The sequence below is a fragment of the Neocloeon triangulifer genome, unplaced genomic scaffold (assembly GCF_031216515.1).
Source record: "Neocloeon triangulifer isolate White Clay Creek 2 clone unplaced genomic scaffold, ASM3121651v1 ptg000006l, whole genome shotgun sequence".
Classification (NCBI taxonomy): domain Eukaryota; kingdom Metazoa; phylum Arthropoda; class Insecta; order Ephemeroptera; family Baetidae; genus Neocloeon; species Neocloeon triangulifer.
Window position 1 is genome coordinate 1,339,055 of NW_026775549.1, and position 14,345 is coordinate 1,353,399.

Here is a 14,345-nt window from a genome sequence, read left to right on the forward strand (position 1 = left end):
AGTCTAACAATTTTCTTGGGCTCTGTTGCAGTGACTGGATGACGGCCATCAGCAACACGGTAAGAATCCATTTGCCATTTGGTGGGATTTGGCGCAATTGCCGCCGACGGCGAGATGGGTAATCGGCTTAGGGGCGCCGCCCCGCGCGTTCATTAGCCCCGCATTGTGTCTGCGACGAGATAGAGAGAGAGAGAGGATAGTGGGGTGCACTCGCGGAAAATAGGCCACCTCCGTTACACTAATACATACAACATTCTCTCCCGTGAGCAGTGTCGTAATTTTTACCTTAATTGCTTCGCGCCCAAGAGAGGAAAACGCTCTGCCAACTTGATTTCCAGCTTACTTACCAGGGGAACATCGCCTATCCTCAACAACCGATTTTAGTCTTACTATTAATCAGTAGTGAATAGCCAGAAAATAGGATAAAAAGATCACCCTCTTAGTTAGGGGTTAAAATCCCAATTCCAATAATTTCAAATTTTTTTTTTTTTAATAATTTAAGTAATTGCTTGACAATTTTGATTCTTCTTTATCATTAAAAACATGTTAATTAAGAAAATTATGTTTTGCCACTATTAAGATCAAAATTTCCTGATTGAAATGCAACAAAAAGATCTCAAAGTTTATGGATTTTTACTAATTTTAGGTAAAAAAGATTTTGGTGAAATTCAACTTGGATAAAACTGCAATAATTTTAAAGGTGTGCAGTTAATGGTAATGGTCACATTTTCACTATAACTTTAAAAACATGCGTTACTTAATTATTATTCCCACAAACGATTTTATGTCATTCTTGTCTTCATATGCTTTCATTAATTGAGACATTTTAGAGCTTTGACGAGTACCATGTAATTAAAATGGTGGTAGGAAAAATTGCAATCTTTCCTCATTCGGATCACTTCGTCCCCCTATTTATTTTTCCTTATTCGACCAATATTGGTAACTGAAGATTGCCAGTGTTCTCCTCTTGATGGTACATGGACGCCGATAGAAGATTATAACCGATTGTAAATCGGAATTTTCACAAATGGAAATAATGCCTTCTGTTTTCGTACATATAAATGAGCGAGCTCGACGCTTTGTGCACATTTTCCGTTATACCTGTGGGGCGTTCAAAATTTTTATATATACGAGAAGTATAAAAAATGCGACAGGTTGAGTAAAAATGACGAGAGGAGGATGAAAAAATTTTGTCCGTATGAAAAAACCAAATGATGATACGGTGCCAATAATTGTGTTTTCCCTCGAGCCGACAAAAATCGCAAACAAAAATAATGGAGTGAGAGCGAAATTTTGAGCAAACATATCGAGCGGCTGCTCGCACAGATAATTTTGAATCGGGTTGGAAAGTGGACGCGCGCGTCAATCAAATTACATCCGTTCCAAATCCAATTTGCAGATGATAATGGGTTGGAGGCAGCGCAGCATCCCGACGGCGACGTGCAATCAATTTGCGCTTTGATGTGATCTTGATCTGAATTTGTCACGTCCAGCAGCGTTATTGGTGATGGCCAAACACACAACTAGAGGTAGAACTAGCGCCGGGGTCTAATATGGATCGCAGCAGGTGCGGCGCCGCCACCTGAATTAAACCGAGCAGAATTCATCGCGTACAACAATTTATGGCCCTCGGGCCCCTTATGTATATGTATGCACGCTTGGATATATATCTAGTAATTCTCTGCGGCTGAAGGAACACTTGCGAGGCGATTCGCTAAATATGCACACGCACTTGGGGCGCTTGTGCAAATCTTTGAGATCGGCAAACTGCTCGCGCGCGCGGAGCTTGAGTAATTTATGAAGCGGCAAACTTTTGTTTCTGAATGAAAATTAATGTTAATGAGGCGCAAACTTTGGCCGTTAATTTCCAAAGAGACCGCGAAATTTACCTCTTCTACTTTGGTTTTAATTAAGCTCGCGTTTTAATTTCCCAGTTCATCATGTTTTCATTTTAGTTCAAAGTTTAAGCTCGGCTTAAAGTTTAACTAATATTAATTTAACACAGTTTGTTTAATTTTCCATAAGAGATGTCAAACCTTTTAGTTTTCCAATTAATTTTGTTTAACAAAAAAAACTATAAATTGCCCTGCAAATTAACTTTAAAGAAGTAAAACTCTATTTAAATTATGAACAAAGTTGGCACCCCTGAAGTATTTACTCTCAACTAAACAGGCAATTTAGGAATGGGGTGGTACATCTCGGTATTCTTGGTGGGCTAATCAGAATTTTTAAAAAGGGGAAAATATAATTTTGAATTCTGTGAGAAGATAATTGAATAAAAATTAATATAATATTTTGATAATAATTTTTCTTTTGGGCTGCATTTAGAATCTTACCTGATCTTGCCCATGATTAAATATTCTCCTTTTTTTAAGATAAAATTTTTAAAATTAAAACACCATAATGATTTTTTTTCCAAAATTTTATGAATGTATTTTACTGCACATCTTGAAGTTATTTCCACCTTATATAAGGAAGTGTTGAAATCCACATTAAATTTAAATTTATAGAGTAAGATGCACTGTGGCGCATCATATAATTTTTTTAAACCAACTTCAAAAATTGGAGCTTTCCTTCTGGCATGAAAAAAGCCATTAAGACTCGCCATTTTTCTTCAGAGATTCGCGAACCTAATCTACAAGAGATAAAAGTGGCCGTAAAAACAGCCCCTGGCCTCCCTGTTTTCGATTTAATGCGTTCTTCCAGCATAAAGCTGTGGCCAAGAGTTCGTGCGGAGAGGCTAAAGTGCTTCATTTCGTGTATCATTACGTAGTGGTGTCATTCGAGAGCGGCGTTGGGGTGCTCGAGGTCGAGTGGACCGCTCCTCGCAAATGTTCCTGGACGGCCGCTCTGAAATTGCTAATCAGGACCTGTCATTGTGATGCTCGTAATCCATTTATGCCCGCGCGCACGGTGCATGTGTTTTGATCCATTGGGCCCGCCAGCGTTACAACACAACAATAGTGACGCTCGTAGTTGGCCCGAATCAGGTTAATCATATGCACAACAGGCCCGTTGCATTAGCGTCAAGTTTCGCAACGGAATTTGGCACCTTTTTTAACTTCATGTATATTTGGTCACTTTAATGAGATTGAAGGAAGAAAATAAAATTTTGGGTTTTAATTGAAGCCAGATTTAAGCAATATAAATCAAAGTTTCATTTTTTTTTACAAAACTAATGAATTTACTCCCTTAACTTGATTTTCTTTAAAAATTTACAACAAAAAAATTTAATAATATTTGCCAGTTTTTAAGACAATTTATTTTAAAAGCCTTATCTTCACTTTACACGCCTTGTTGTATTATTCATGTTTATCAATCATACCTTATTTTTATTTCTCCAAAGAGCACTTGGGTCGTAGTCAGTTGTATTTCGTTGCACTTGTACTTTGTATTCACTTGTACTTAAGGCGGGGCGGACGTCCATATTTGAGGATGAGTTTTGTGCAGAAGGAAGGGCTTAATTCTTGATTCTGAGCGACTTGGGGAGCTAATGAATATGCAAAAATTGTTGCACTTCTACTTGGTTGCAGTTGTATTTTGGGTATAGCAAAACGTTGCAGTTGTACTTTAAACAAATTAAAGGTGTATTTTTTCTATGGTCGCAGTTGTACTTTTATAATTTTAAGGTGTTGCATTTGTATTTTTGCTATGGTTGCACTTGTACAGGGGTTTTAAAAGGTTGCAGTTAGTTGTATTTCAGGGCATTGAAAATGTCCTATTTGACGTCCCACTTGTACTGCCGTCCCATTTGTACGGCATGGCAATGTTGCAACGCAGGGGAGCAAGGATAATATGTAGGAAAGGTGCGCATAGGTGCTTGAGAGTTGCCGCCAAAGGAGAATATGAATTTAGCTGATGCAAAAAAGGAATCACTTTGCATTCATATTATTGAATTTCATTTTTCTGATGGGAATTTGAAATTTAAAAAAAAAAATAGATATTTTCAATTTAAAATTAGTATCATAATTTGTTTACTGTCAATTTGTGAAAACAGTTTGTTTTTACTTTTAATTAAATTGTTAGTTATCAGCAGTTATCAGTATGTAAGAAATTGTCTTCAAAGGAGCGTCTATTTCACTAGAAAATAAAATATATATACTTTTCGAATATTTTGTCAAAAACAGGAAGAATGGAAATAGGTCTGTAGTTTTCAAACTTGTCGTGGGCAGAGTCTTTGTAAATTGGGCGATGCAGATTAGATGCACAAGTGCACTACCTCCACTCAGAACATCACGGACGGAGATTTTATCAACTCCGGGGCCTTGTGTGAGAAGTTTGTTGAAGTTTATTAAGAATTAAATTAGTATGGTCTGCACTGGCCGAGCGCAGGCCGAGCGCAGGCCGAGCGCAGGGCGAGCAATTTTCAATTTAAAATTAGTATCATAATTTGTTTACTGTCAATTTGTGAAAACAGTTTGTTTTTACTTTTAATTAAATTGCGCAGGCCGAGCGCAGGCCGAGCAATTTTCAATTTAAAATTAGTATCATAATTTGTTTACTGTCAATTTGTGAAAACAGTTTGTGTTTACTTTTAATCAAATTGCGCAGGCCGAGCGCTGGCCGAGCGCAGGCCGAGCGCAGGCCGAGCGCAGGCCGAGCGCAGGCCGAGCGCAGGCCGAGCGCAGGCCGAGCGCAGGCCGAGCGCAGGCCGAGCGCAGGCCGTGCGCAGGCCGAGCGCAGGCCGAGCGCAGGGTGAGCAATTTTCAATTTAAAATTAGTATCATAATTTGTTTACTGTCAATTTGTGAAAACAGTTTGTTTTTACTTTTAATTAAATTGTTAGTTATCAGCAGTTATCAGTATGTAAGAAATTGTCTTCAAAGGAGCGTCTATTTCACTAGAAAATAAAATATATATACTTTTCGAATATTTTGTCAAAAACAGGAAGAATGGAAATAGGTCTGTAGTTTTCAAACTTGTCGTGGGCAGAGTCTTTGTAAATTGGGCGATGCAGATTAGATGCACAAGTGCACTACCTCCACTCAGAACATCACGGACGGAGATTTTATCAACTCCGGGGCCTTGTGTGAGAAGTTTGTTGAAGTTTATTAAGAATTAAATTAGTATGGTCTGCACTGGCCGAGCGCAGGCCGAGCGCAGGCCGAGCGCAGGGCGAGCAATTTTCAATTTAAAATTAGTATCATAATTTGTTTACTGTCAATTTGTGAAAACAGTTTGTTTTTACTTTTAATTAAATTGCGCAGGCCGAGCGCAGGCCGAGCAATTTTCAATTTAAAATTAGTATCATAATTTGTTTACTGTCAATTTGTGAAAACAGTTTGTGTTTACTTTTAATCAAATTGCGCAGGCCGAGCGCTGGCCGAGCGCAGGCCGAGCGCAGGCCGAGCGCAGGCCGACTGCAGGCCGAGCGCAGGCCGAGCGCAGGGCGAGCGCAGGCCGTGCGCAGGCCGAGCGCAGGCCGAGCGCAGGCCGTGCGCAGGCCGAGCGCAGGCCGAGCGCAGGCCGTGCGCAGGCCGAGCGCAGGCCGAGCGCAGGGTGAGCAATTTTCAATTTAAAATTAGTATCATAATTTGTTTACTGTCAATTTGTGAAAACAGTTTGTTTTTACTTTTAATTAAATTGCTCAGGCCGAGCGCAGGCCGAGCGCAGGCCGAGCGCAGGCCGAGCGCAGGCCGAGCGCAGGCCGAGCGCAGGCCGAGCGCAGGCCGAGCGCAGGCCGAGCGCAGGCTGAGCGCAGGGCGAGCAATTTTCAATTTAAAATTAGTATCATAATTTGTTTACTGTCAATTTGTGAAAACAGTTTGTTTTTACTTTTAATTAAATTGCGCAGACCGAGCGCAGGGCAAGCGCAGGGCGAGCGCAGCCCGAGCGCAGGCCGAGCGCAGGCCGAGCGCTAAAATGCATTTTAATTTTTCTCAAAGAAGCATACCTTGGATTTTTTCCGTGGTATAGGAAAAAATGTAGCCCATCAAATTTTATATCTGGTCAGTAAAAATCTCGATGGCCTATTTCTCAGTTTTAAAGATATTGTTATTATAATTTAAAAAGATGCGTTCTCGGCAAAACGCGTTATTTTGAATATTAACTGTTTTGATAAAAATAATGTGATTTTTTTGTGTGGCCATTTTTCTCAAAGAAGCATACCTCGGATTTTTTTGTGGTTAAGGAAAAATGTAGCCCATCAAATTCTACATCTGGTCTGAGAAATTCAGAATGGCCTTATTTTTAGTTTTAAAGATATGTAGAATTTGATGGGCTACATTTTTTCCTATACCACGAAAAATCTCGCCTGCGCTCGGACTGCGCTCGGCCTGCGCTTTCCCTGCGCTCGGCCTGCGCTCGGCCTGCGCTCGGCCTGCGCAATTTAATTAAAAGTAAAAACAAACTGTTTTCACCAATTGACAGTAAACAAATTATGATACTAATTTTAAATTGAAAATTGCTCGCCCTGCGCTCGCCCTGCGCTCGCCCTGCGCTCGCCCTGCGCTCGCCCTGCGCTCGCCCTGCGCTCGCCCTGCGCTCGCCCTGCGCTCGCCCTGCGCTCGCCCTGCGCTCGCCCTGCGCTCGCCCTGCGCTCGCCCTGCGCTCGCCCTGCGCTCGCCCTGCGCTCGCCCTGCGCTCGCCCTGCGCTCGCCCTGCGCTCGCCCTGCGCTCGCCCTGCGCTCGCCCTGCGCTCGCCCTGCGCTCGCCCTGCGCTCGCCCTGCGCTCGCCCTGCGCTCGCCCTGCGCTCGCCCTGCGCTCGCCCTGCGCTCGCCCTGCGCTCGCCCTGCGCTCGCCCTGCGCTCGCCCTGCGCTCGCCCTGCGCTCGCCCTGCGCTCGCCCTGCGCTCGCCCTGCGCTCGCCCTGCGCTCGCCCTGCGCTCGCCCTGCGCTCGCCCTGCGCTCGCCCTGCGCTCGCCCTGCGCTCGCCCTGCGCTCGCCCTGCGCTCGCCCTGCGCTCGCCCTGCGCTCGCCCTGCGCTCGCCCTGCGCTCGCCCTGCGCTCGCCCTGCGCTCGCCCTGCGCTCGCCCTGCGCTCGGCCTGAAATACAACTGCAACCTTTTAAAACCCCTGTACAAGTGCAACCATAGCAAAAATACAAATGCAACACCTTAAAATTATAAAAGTACAACTGCAACCATAGAAAAAATACACCTTTAATTTGTTTAAAGTACAACTGCAACGTTTTGCTATACCCAAAATACAACTGCAACCAAGTAGAAGTGCAACAATTTTTGCATATTCATTAGCTCCCCAAGTCGCTCAGAATCAAGAATTAAGCCCTTCCTTCTGCACAAAACTCATCCTCAAATATGGACGTCCGCCCCGCCTTAAGTACAAGTGAATACAAAGTACAAGTGCAACGAAATACGAGTGAGACTCTCCCGAGCACTTTAAGAAACAATACGGCGAAAACATGAATAATATTGAGTCCATTAAATAATAAAAAAAATATCAGTTTGTAAGATGTTCCCAGTCTTGGCATTAAATCATGTTTGTATTGTTACTAAATAAGTAAATAGTCTTATGTCAGAGAAAATAATCAGCCATAATAAATTATTTTCTAATATTAGTATTAATTCAAAGCATATTCATACGAGATTAATTATAAATTATAATCAATGTAGTGTTTATATGACTTTTTTCTTGATCAACTAAAGCAGTAGCTTTTTTTCTCCTGAAATTGATTTTTTACTATTCCAAATCACATTTTTAATTATTCGTTAATAAACTGGTTCAATTAAATCTTTGTATTGCACTCAATTTTTAGTTTTACTTTCGTGCGGGTGAGAAAATTGCACCGATTCAGAAACAGATAACAGCCGTTCGGTGATAGAATTCCTCGTTCTATTCAACCTCAAGCGAATCGATAAATGCGGCCTTTCAAATTTGTTGCAAAGTGCCACCCATAAAGGACTTAAGAGCGGCCGTCGTGATGAAAAGTTAGGCCCTCCCGCCCATTATGCACACACGGGCTGAAAGCAGCGCGCCCCTGGAATGTTTGTCCCATCAGAGGGCTGCGCACCGCTATTCCGCCTCGTCTACCGGCCAGCATTTCGCTCTTGCAAACTGATATTTTATGGCAAACAGCACACGCGAGAAAACTGCCGGCTTTCTTTTTATTCTCTCTCGACAGCCGGCGAGGGATGAAAATCGAGATGACGAGAGCGCAGCAGGCAGGGTGGCCTGTGCATGCCAACTCAAGCGGTGTGGACATTGCTGAGCGAATAAAAAATATCACGTTACCAAAAAATATAAGAAAACCGTATTCATAAAAAAACAGATGTCAGATTTGAAAGAATGAATGGAGATTGGGAATGAGCGTTCCCAGCCCAAAATTGACCTGATAGACCATTTTGCTGCGCAGTCAATATTGGAAGAAGCGGCCGCAGAGATAAAATGTTTTTGATAGATGTTTTCATGAGAACATATTCATTAGAATCAAATGTTTTGCGTGATTGAATAGTAGTTAAATTGCGTGGTAAAACATAATTTAGAAAAACGATGAAACTTTCACAAATTTCAACGCGTCTGGCAGCAAGCAATTATTTGGGAAACTAAATTAAGGCCAATTTGAGAGCAAAATTAACTCTTGTTACCTTCTCCTCTTTTTAGACATGTTAGAACTTAGAATCACTTATTTCCAGGTCCATGGTAAAATAAGTGAAATTTATTTTAAAATAATGATTCTAATTTTAGTGAAACACCTAAAATCGCTAATTTAATAATATTGCTACTTAAACTAGTCTAGAAAACATATTAAAAATGGTTTGAGGTACCTTAATTCAATCACAATCGTCACAATCATGAAACTTAGTAAATAATGACATAAAATGATAAAATAATAATAATTTTGCTCTGAAACTAAATTTTACTTAGATTACCCTCATAGTTCATTTTTTCCTGCCAACCGAGGTGAATCTATTGAAAGTTCCAGCATTACTAAATATGTATTATTAATATTACACCATTTTACGCGAATTTCCAAGTCGGGAGTATAATAAGTAAAAATTACCATACTCAGAAATTCCAAATATTCTCATCGTACTGTTTTGCACGCACTGCCATTTTTGTGTCTTTGCTTCTTGGTGTGATAGACGAATCAGTGTGTTGATATTGAAATATCTCGTTGACAGTGAAATACTAAAATGCGAATTGAAACATCACACTTTTGACACGTCGGAGCCATATTATTTTTAAACGGCAAACATTTGCAAATATTGCGAATCGATGCCGGTTGTCTGATTGACAGACACACGAAGAGAGAAATTGAGAAAATTCTGTTCGGTGTGGCATCCAGCAAACTGGTATATCGGTCTGCCGGCGTTATTATTAAAACATGCCTCGCCCTCGACTGCTCTCTGGATATATGAATTTTCATCTCGCTGGCAGGAAAAAATTATTTCCCGGCGTGAAAGGAAAAAGGTGCGCGACGGACTTGGCATGTGTGCAGGTCCACTTTTTCGACTTGGCCCTCACCAGAGCTTACGTCCCACAATTTCGCTGGATGGAGCAGCCTTTCCGAATAAGAAAAGCTGCACAACATTTTTACTTTAAGAACCCTTTTCATTGTTCATTATAATAGTAGGTGATCTTTTCTTACCAACTCTCGCTGAGATGCGAGTTCTATTTGAAATTTCTGCTGAGCTCTTATTTATTTTCTCTTGATGTAAGAAGAGCTTGAAAGGGTTTGTGATGTACCAGGAAATTATATTTTTCCTCCATCAAAGCATATAGAAGATCCAATATACGTTAGAGCAAATTTACCCATTACACCCATTTTGTTTGCCTTGCACTAGTCTGTCTATTGATGGATGGCCGTTTTGAAATCAAAACTCTCGGTCTAATGGGAATTGACTGATACATCAATTAATAACGCTTATTGACGTTTTGTGTTCCTCCCAAAGGTTGCCGCTACGTTTTCATGTAGTTTGCTAATTAACTAATCACATGTCGCCTTGTTTGTTCAAATCTCAAAATTCTGAATATATAAAGTTCATAAATCATATTTTGAAGGTGCCTGCCTGGTCGTTAATAATTAATAAATGATCTCGTTTTTATTAAGCGTATGGGAAAAAACCAAGCAGAAGAAGTAGCACATAAAAAGTGCAAAAGTTTTGGATAACATGAGAAGATTTTTCATCATTTTTGCTTTTAAAATGCCCTGTAGTACAGATTCTGGTGTTTGACATTAGAAAACGTACCATGAATGAAAATATTGTATGAAAACTAGTTTCAATAAAGGGACAAATTTGCATTTCTTGCCAAAGAAATTATTTTGAATAAAAATTTAACCAGCTTTTTACTATACACGCAATACTTTAAAATTTTTAAAAAATTCTTTTTTAATTTTACACTGATGTTTATTTTATTTTTATATTTTAAATTATTTCAATTGTTTACTTATATTTAATTATTTGTTTTAAAATATATCACATTAAATATGTTTCAATCAAATCAATAATTCATGTAGATATAACTGAAAGATATTAAATTTATAACTAAAAATATATAAACTTCCTCGCTTCACAATCTTTGAATATTAATATTATTAATAAATGTTACGTAAAACCCACTCTCAGGGGCCGTCAGCTATTTAATTTATATGAAACTGACTAATTTTTCAACACATAAATACTGATATTTTACAAAAAAAGGAATAATTAAATTGTGTGTATTAGAGATTATTGTATTCAATAAAGGTTGTAATCCTCTTATTCTCACACAGGCACCAAGGCAACGCCCAATATAAATCCCATATTTGAGAGGAATGGTGGACATCGCAAAGACAGCGTAGTAAAGTGGTCAGCACTAGTCCCCAGCCCATTATCCCCCAGTTTTACGGCTCAATGTGCGAGAAAAGGCCATTTCATGAGGCGGCTAATTTATTAGGGTGCGGCAGCGGTGGTGGTTCTTAATGAGCGCCACTGGCCGCTGCGGCCAGGGTGAATTTTTCTTTCATTCTCTCTTTGGGCGTCACACAATTTGCGAGCGGCTTCAAAAGTGTCCGTCCACTTGTCCGTATAATAGCTTTCTCTGTGTGAGACAATTAGGGTGGCCGCGTTGACGTCAGCCGGATTAAAATTGAGAGCAGTGGGACCGCACAATTGCTCTCGATATAGTGGCAGAATTTATTATTTTTTCATACACTGCCCTTTTTCCGGCTGGAATTTTTAATCACGCGCGCAATCGGCGCCCCGACGCCGGCGCTCTGATGGATTTTCGCTCGGCTGCCCGAGTGGAAAATTCGCGGCCCTTTATTTCTTGTTCGGCTCGCTGGCCCGCCTGCCGCGGGCCGCAAAGTTATCACTTCATTATTCACGACCGCATTTTATGAGCCAGGCACTCTTTTTATTCGTATGGAGAGAAAGAGATTGTTTCAAAATAGTTCTCTGCTGTCTCGGCTTGGAAATTGGTTGAGAGCAAACACTGTTCCGCAAGACTTTGTTTGATGGAACGGCAGGATTTGTTCTCTCAAAGGATATTCGCTTTTGTACAGCGCAATTTTCTTGAATTAGAGCGTAAAGCTGAACTTTTTGTGAAAACCATCTGGAAAGCAAACTCGTGCGTGTGCAGGAGAGTCAAGAGAGAAAATGTACATTTTTAGATGAGACAAAAATTCTTCCAAAATGTTAAGGTTACTCTGCTCTACTGTTATTGCTGCTGTTTTTTTGTTGAAAATTTTGGAGAAATATTTAAGTGATTCAACAATAATAAAACTATATTTTTTTATCATTTTTAATTGAAAATTTTCAACAACATTAAATTATTTTATAAATTGTCTTAAATAAAAATAAAATGAATGAAAGAAAAAAGTTCAACAGATATTTTGTTATCAGAATAAAAAAATCATCATGTTTTAAAAATATGACTTATCATCACAAATATCAAAGGGTTTTAGCTCAAATCTCAAACATGAAGAATATCCCCAAATCAAATTCTATTCAGGCATGAAAGCTGCCTAGGAAACGATTAGAGATGCTGAGATATTATATCTGCATCCACGAATTTGGCTCCAACAAAGCAAACAGGAATTTCCAATCCCGCAGCGGCTCGTCTTGAAAGCCCCTTTTTGCCACCTTTATAATCTCTCTCATTGATGCCGCAATAAAAATCCGTTCGAGCCCACGCTTTCTCGTCTCTCCGTCTCTCTGTGTGCGACGCTCTTGCTCTCTGCTGCCTATATATGAAAAAATTCTCAGTGAAACGTGTTCGGCAAAATAGGATTTGAAAAAGGCTCTTTCCGCAGCAGCCACTCCGGCGGTTGATAAAGGCGGATGAATCCACTCCTTGAGCTCTGCTTGTTGTCACAGCCGCCTTTGAGCTGCAAAAGAGCCGAAATCTCATATCGAAAGCGGCGGACCGGGGAGCGCTTTATCAAGTCTGCCTTCTGCTGCTTTGACGGCGCGCGCCAATAAACAGAAGGAGTTCAATTGTCAATCGGTGCCGTCCTCATAATCATTTCTGAGGTGCACCAGCCCGCTGATGGAGCTCGCGGAAAAGCCAATTTTCCTCTCAGAATTGTGGCCCCTCCTTTTGCTACGGAAAAAGTATCAAAGGGCCCGGCATTAGTTTTATCCTTCGCTTTAAATCTTGAGTGAACGCACAGCAGACACGGCAGCAGCATAAAAAGTCTGGCTAAATTTAATCCTGTGCATTCGAGAGATGGTATCGTCGCGAATGAAAAAAGGGTCTCGCCAAAGGAAACTCAGGATCGGATGATCGCAAAATGGAAAGTTCCATCGAAGAATATCGCTTTTAGGATCGACAGGCCTTTTTGCCTCTTTTAGACACCAGATGAGCACTTTGATGTTTGAGAACTCAAAGTTGGTGCATCAGAATTTATTTTTCCAACTTCAAATCTTTTGCAAAATAAAGGGCTTAGAAGCAGTTACGTAATTACGACAAGTGATCAAGTTTTTATTGTATTCCAAAGTTAAATTAGCATTTGTCGTCAGCAAAGTTAGATTGCGCGTTTCGCATACACTGACTGAGCAAGACTTAAATTTCCAAGAGTCCTCTTCTTTATGGTAATTTTCTTTGAGATCGTCTCGTCAGCTTCAATACTCCGTGACGTCAAGGCCTCTTTATTTAAAAACTCCCCTGTTATTTACTCATCAAGACTCGTTTGCAAAAATAGCCGAGCTGTTCTGCGCGTCTTTGAAACGATTATCACTTTCAAATCTGGCTTTTCTATTGCTTGAATAAATTTTTCAGCTGTTTCTGTTGTAAAATGATTAAAGCATACTATGAGATACTAAGAATGCAACTGGAAAACTAATCCTCATTTTTGGAGTTCGAAGAAGAAATATTTTTAATATTTAATTTTGTATGTCAGTTTATAATTTTCTATTTCTTGTAAGATGGTAACGAGATGTTGCATAAAAATTACTTTTAAACATTTTGCCGAATTAATCCATCAAAAATATGGTAAAAATGTTGATTGCTCAGATGAATGAATTTTAAAAAAAAAGTGAAAAAAAAAACAAGTTATGAACATTTTTCCATGAATTCAGAGTCTAAAATAAATGCAAATTAACTCACAATCAGTGTTCTTTCCTTTAATTTAAAAAAGGATTTTTTTATATTATTATATTTTCACAGATAAATTATTAACTTTGTAGTGAAGTTTTGTATGCAAAATGTTTTTGATGAAAAACTCCCCTTGTGCAATTAAAATAACTTTTGATCCGGAATGAAGCCCTGACGAGTTAAAATATAGCATTTTCCGGATTGCGGGTTGCTTTTTTCCGCTCTTTCGGCGTATTTGTTTAAGCGAGAGAGCTGCCGAGGGAAAATCGACCACACATTGCCCGGCCGTCGCACGCTGCCCAAAACAGGCCACCGCTTTTTAATCCATCGGAAGCAGAGTGGTGGCGGCGGACAAACCGCAAGATTAATGATATTGCAGCCGAGTGCTAAGCAGGTTGCATAGCCCTGGACAAAGTCGTTTATCTTTGGAACAAAACAAGCAGCGGGCAGGTGAATTAAGTGACCGCTCTGTGAAATATATGACACGCATCCCCGTGTGACGCGCCGCGTCCTGAGCAGGTGGCCTGACGGACGGGGGCACGCAACTGGGACTCGGGGCGCCGTCCCACGGGACGTGGCCTTGCGTGCCCGTTTCCTTCTTGGCGCAGTCCCACGGAACAAGAAGTGGAAAAGTCAGTCGATTAATACTAAGGTCCGCGGGGAGTTCTCACGAGCCCGGCCAAGGCCACATATTATGTTCGTTTAGACAAATAAAATTAACGAAATTATGTTTCCTCTTCTTCGTTTGTCTGCCCTCTGGGATGGTGCGGAACACGGTCGATTCTAGCAGGGAAACACGGAACGAATTATACACAAATATATATATTTTCACAAAAAGGCTCATTTGAATATTGCGTGCTTTCGCAGTA

General features: G+C 40.6%; 1 protein-coding gene across 1 annotated transcript in view; it reads left to right on the plus strand.

The window, feature by feature from the left end:
* Positions 1-14,345, plus strand: part of LOC132194276 (uncharacterized) — a 76,327-nt gene that overhangs the window by 47,141 nt on the left and 14,841 nt on the right. Inside the window, exon 4 of the mRNA XM_059615447.1 lies at positions 32-59. Within this exon, the coding sequence (XP_059471430.1) occupies positions 32-59 (28 nt within the window). The remainder of the gene's footprint in view (positions 1-31; positions 60-14,345) is intronic.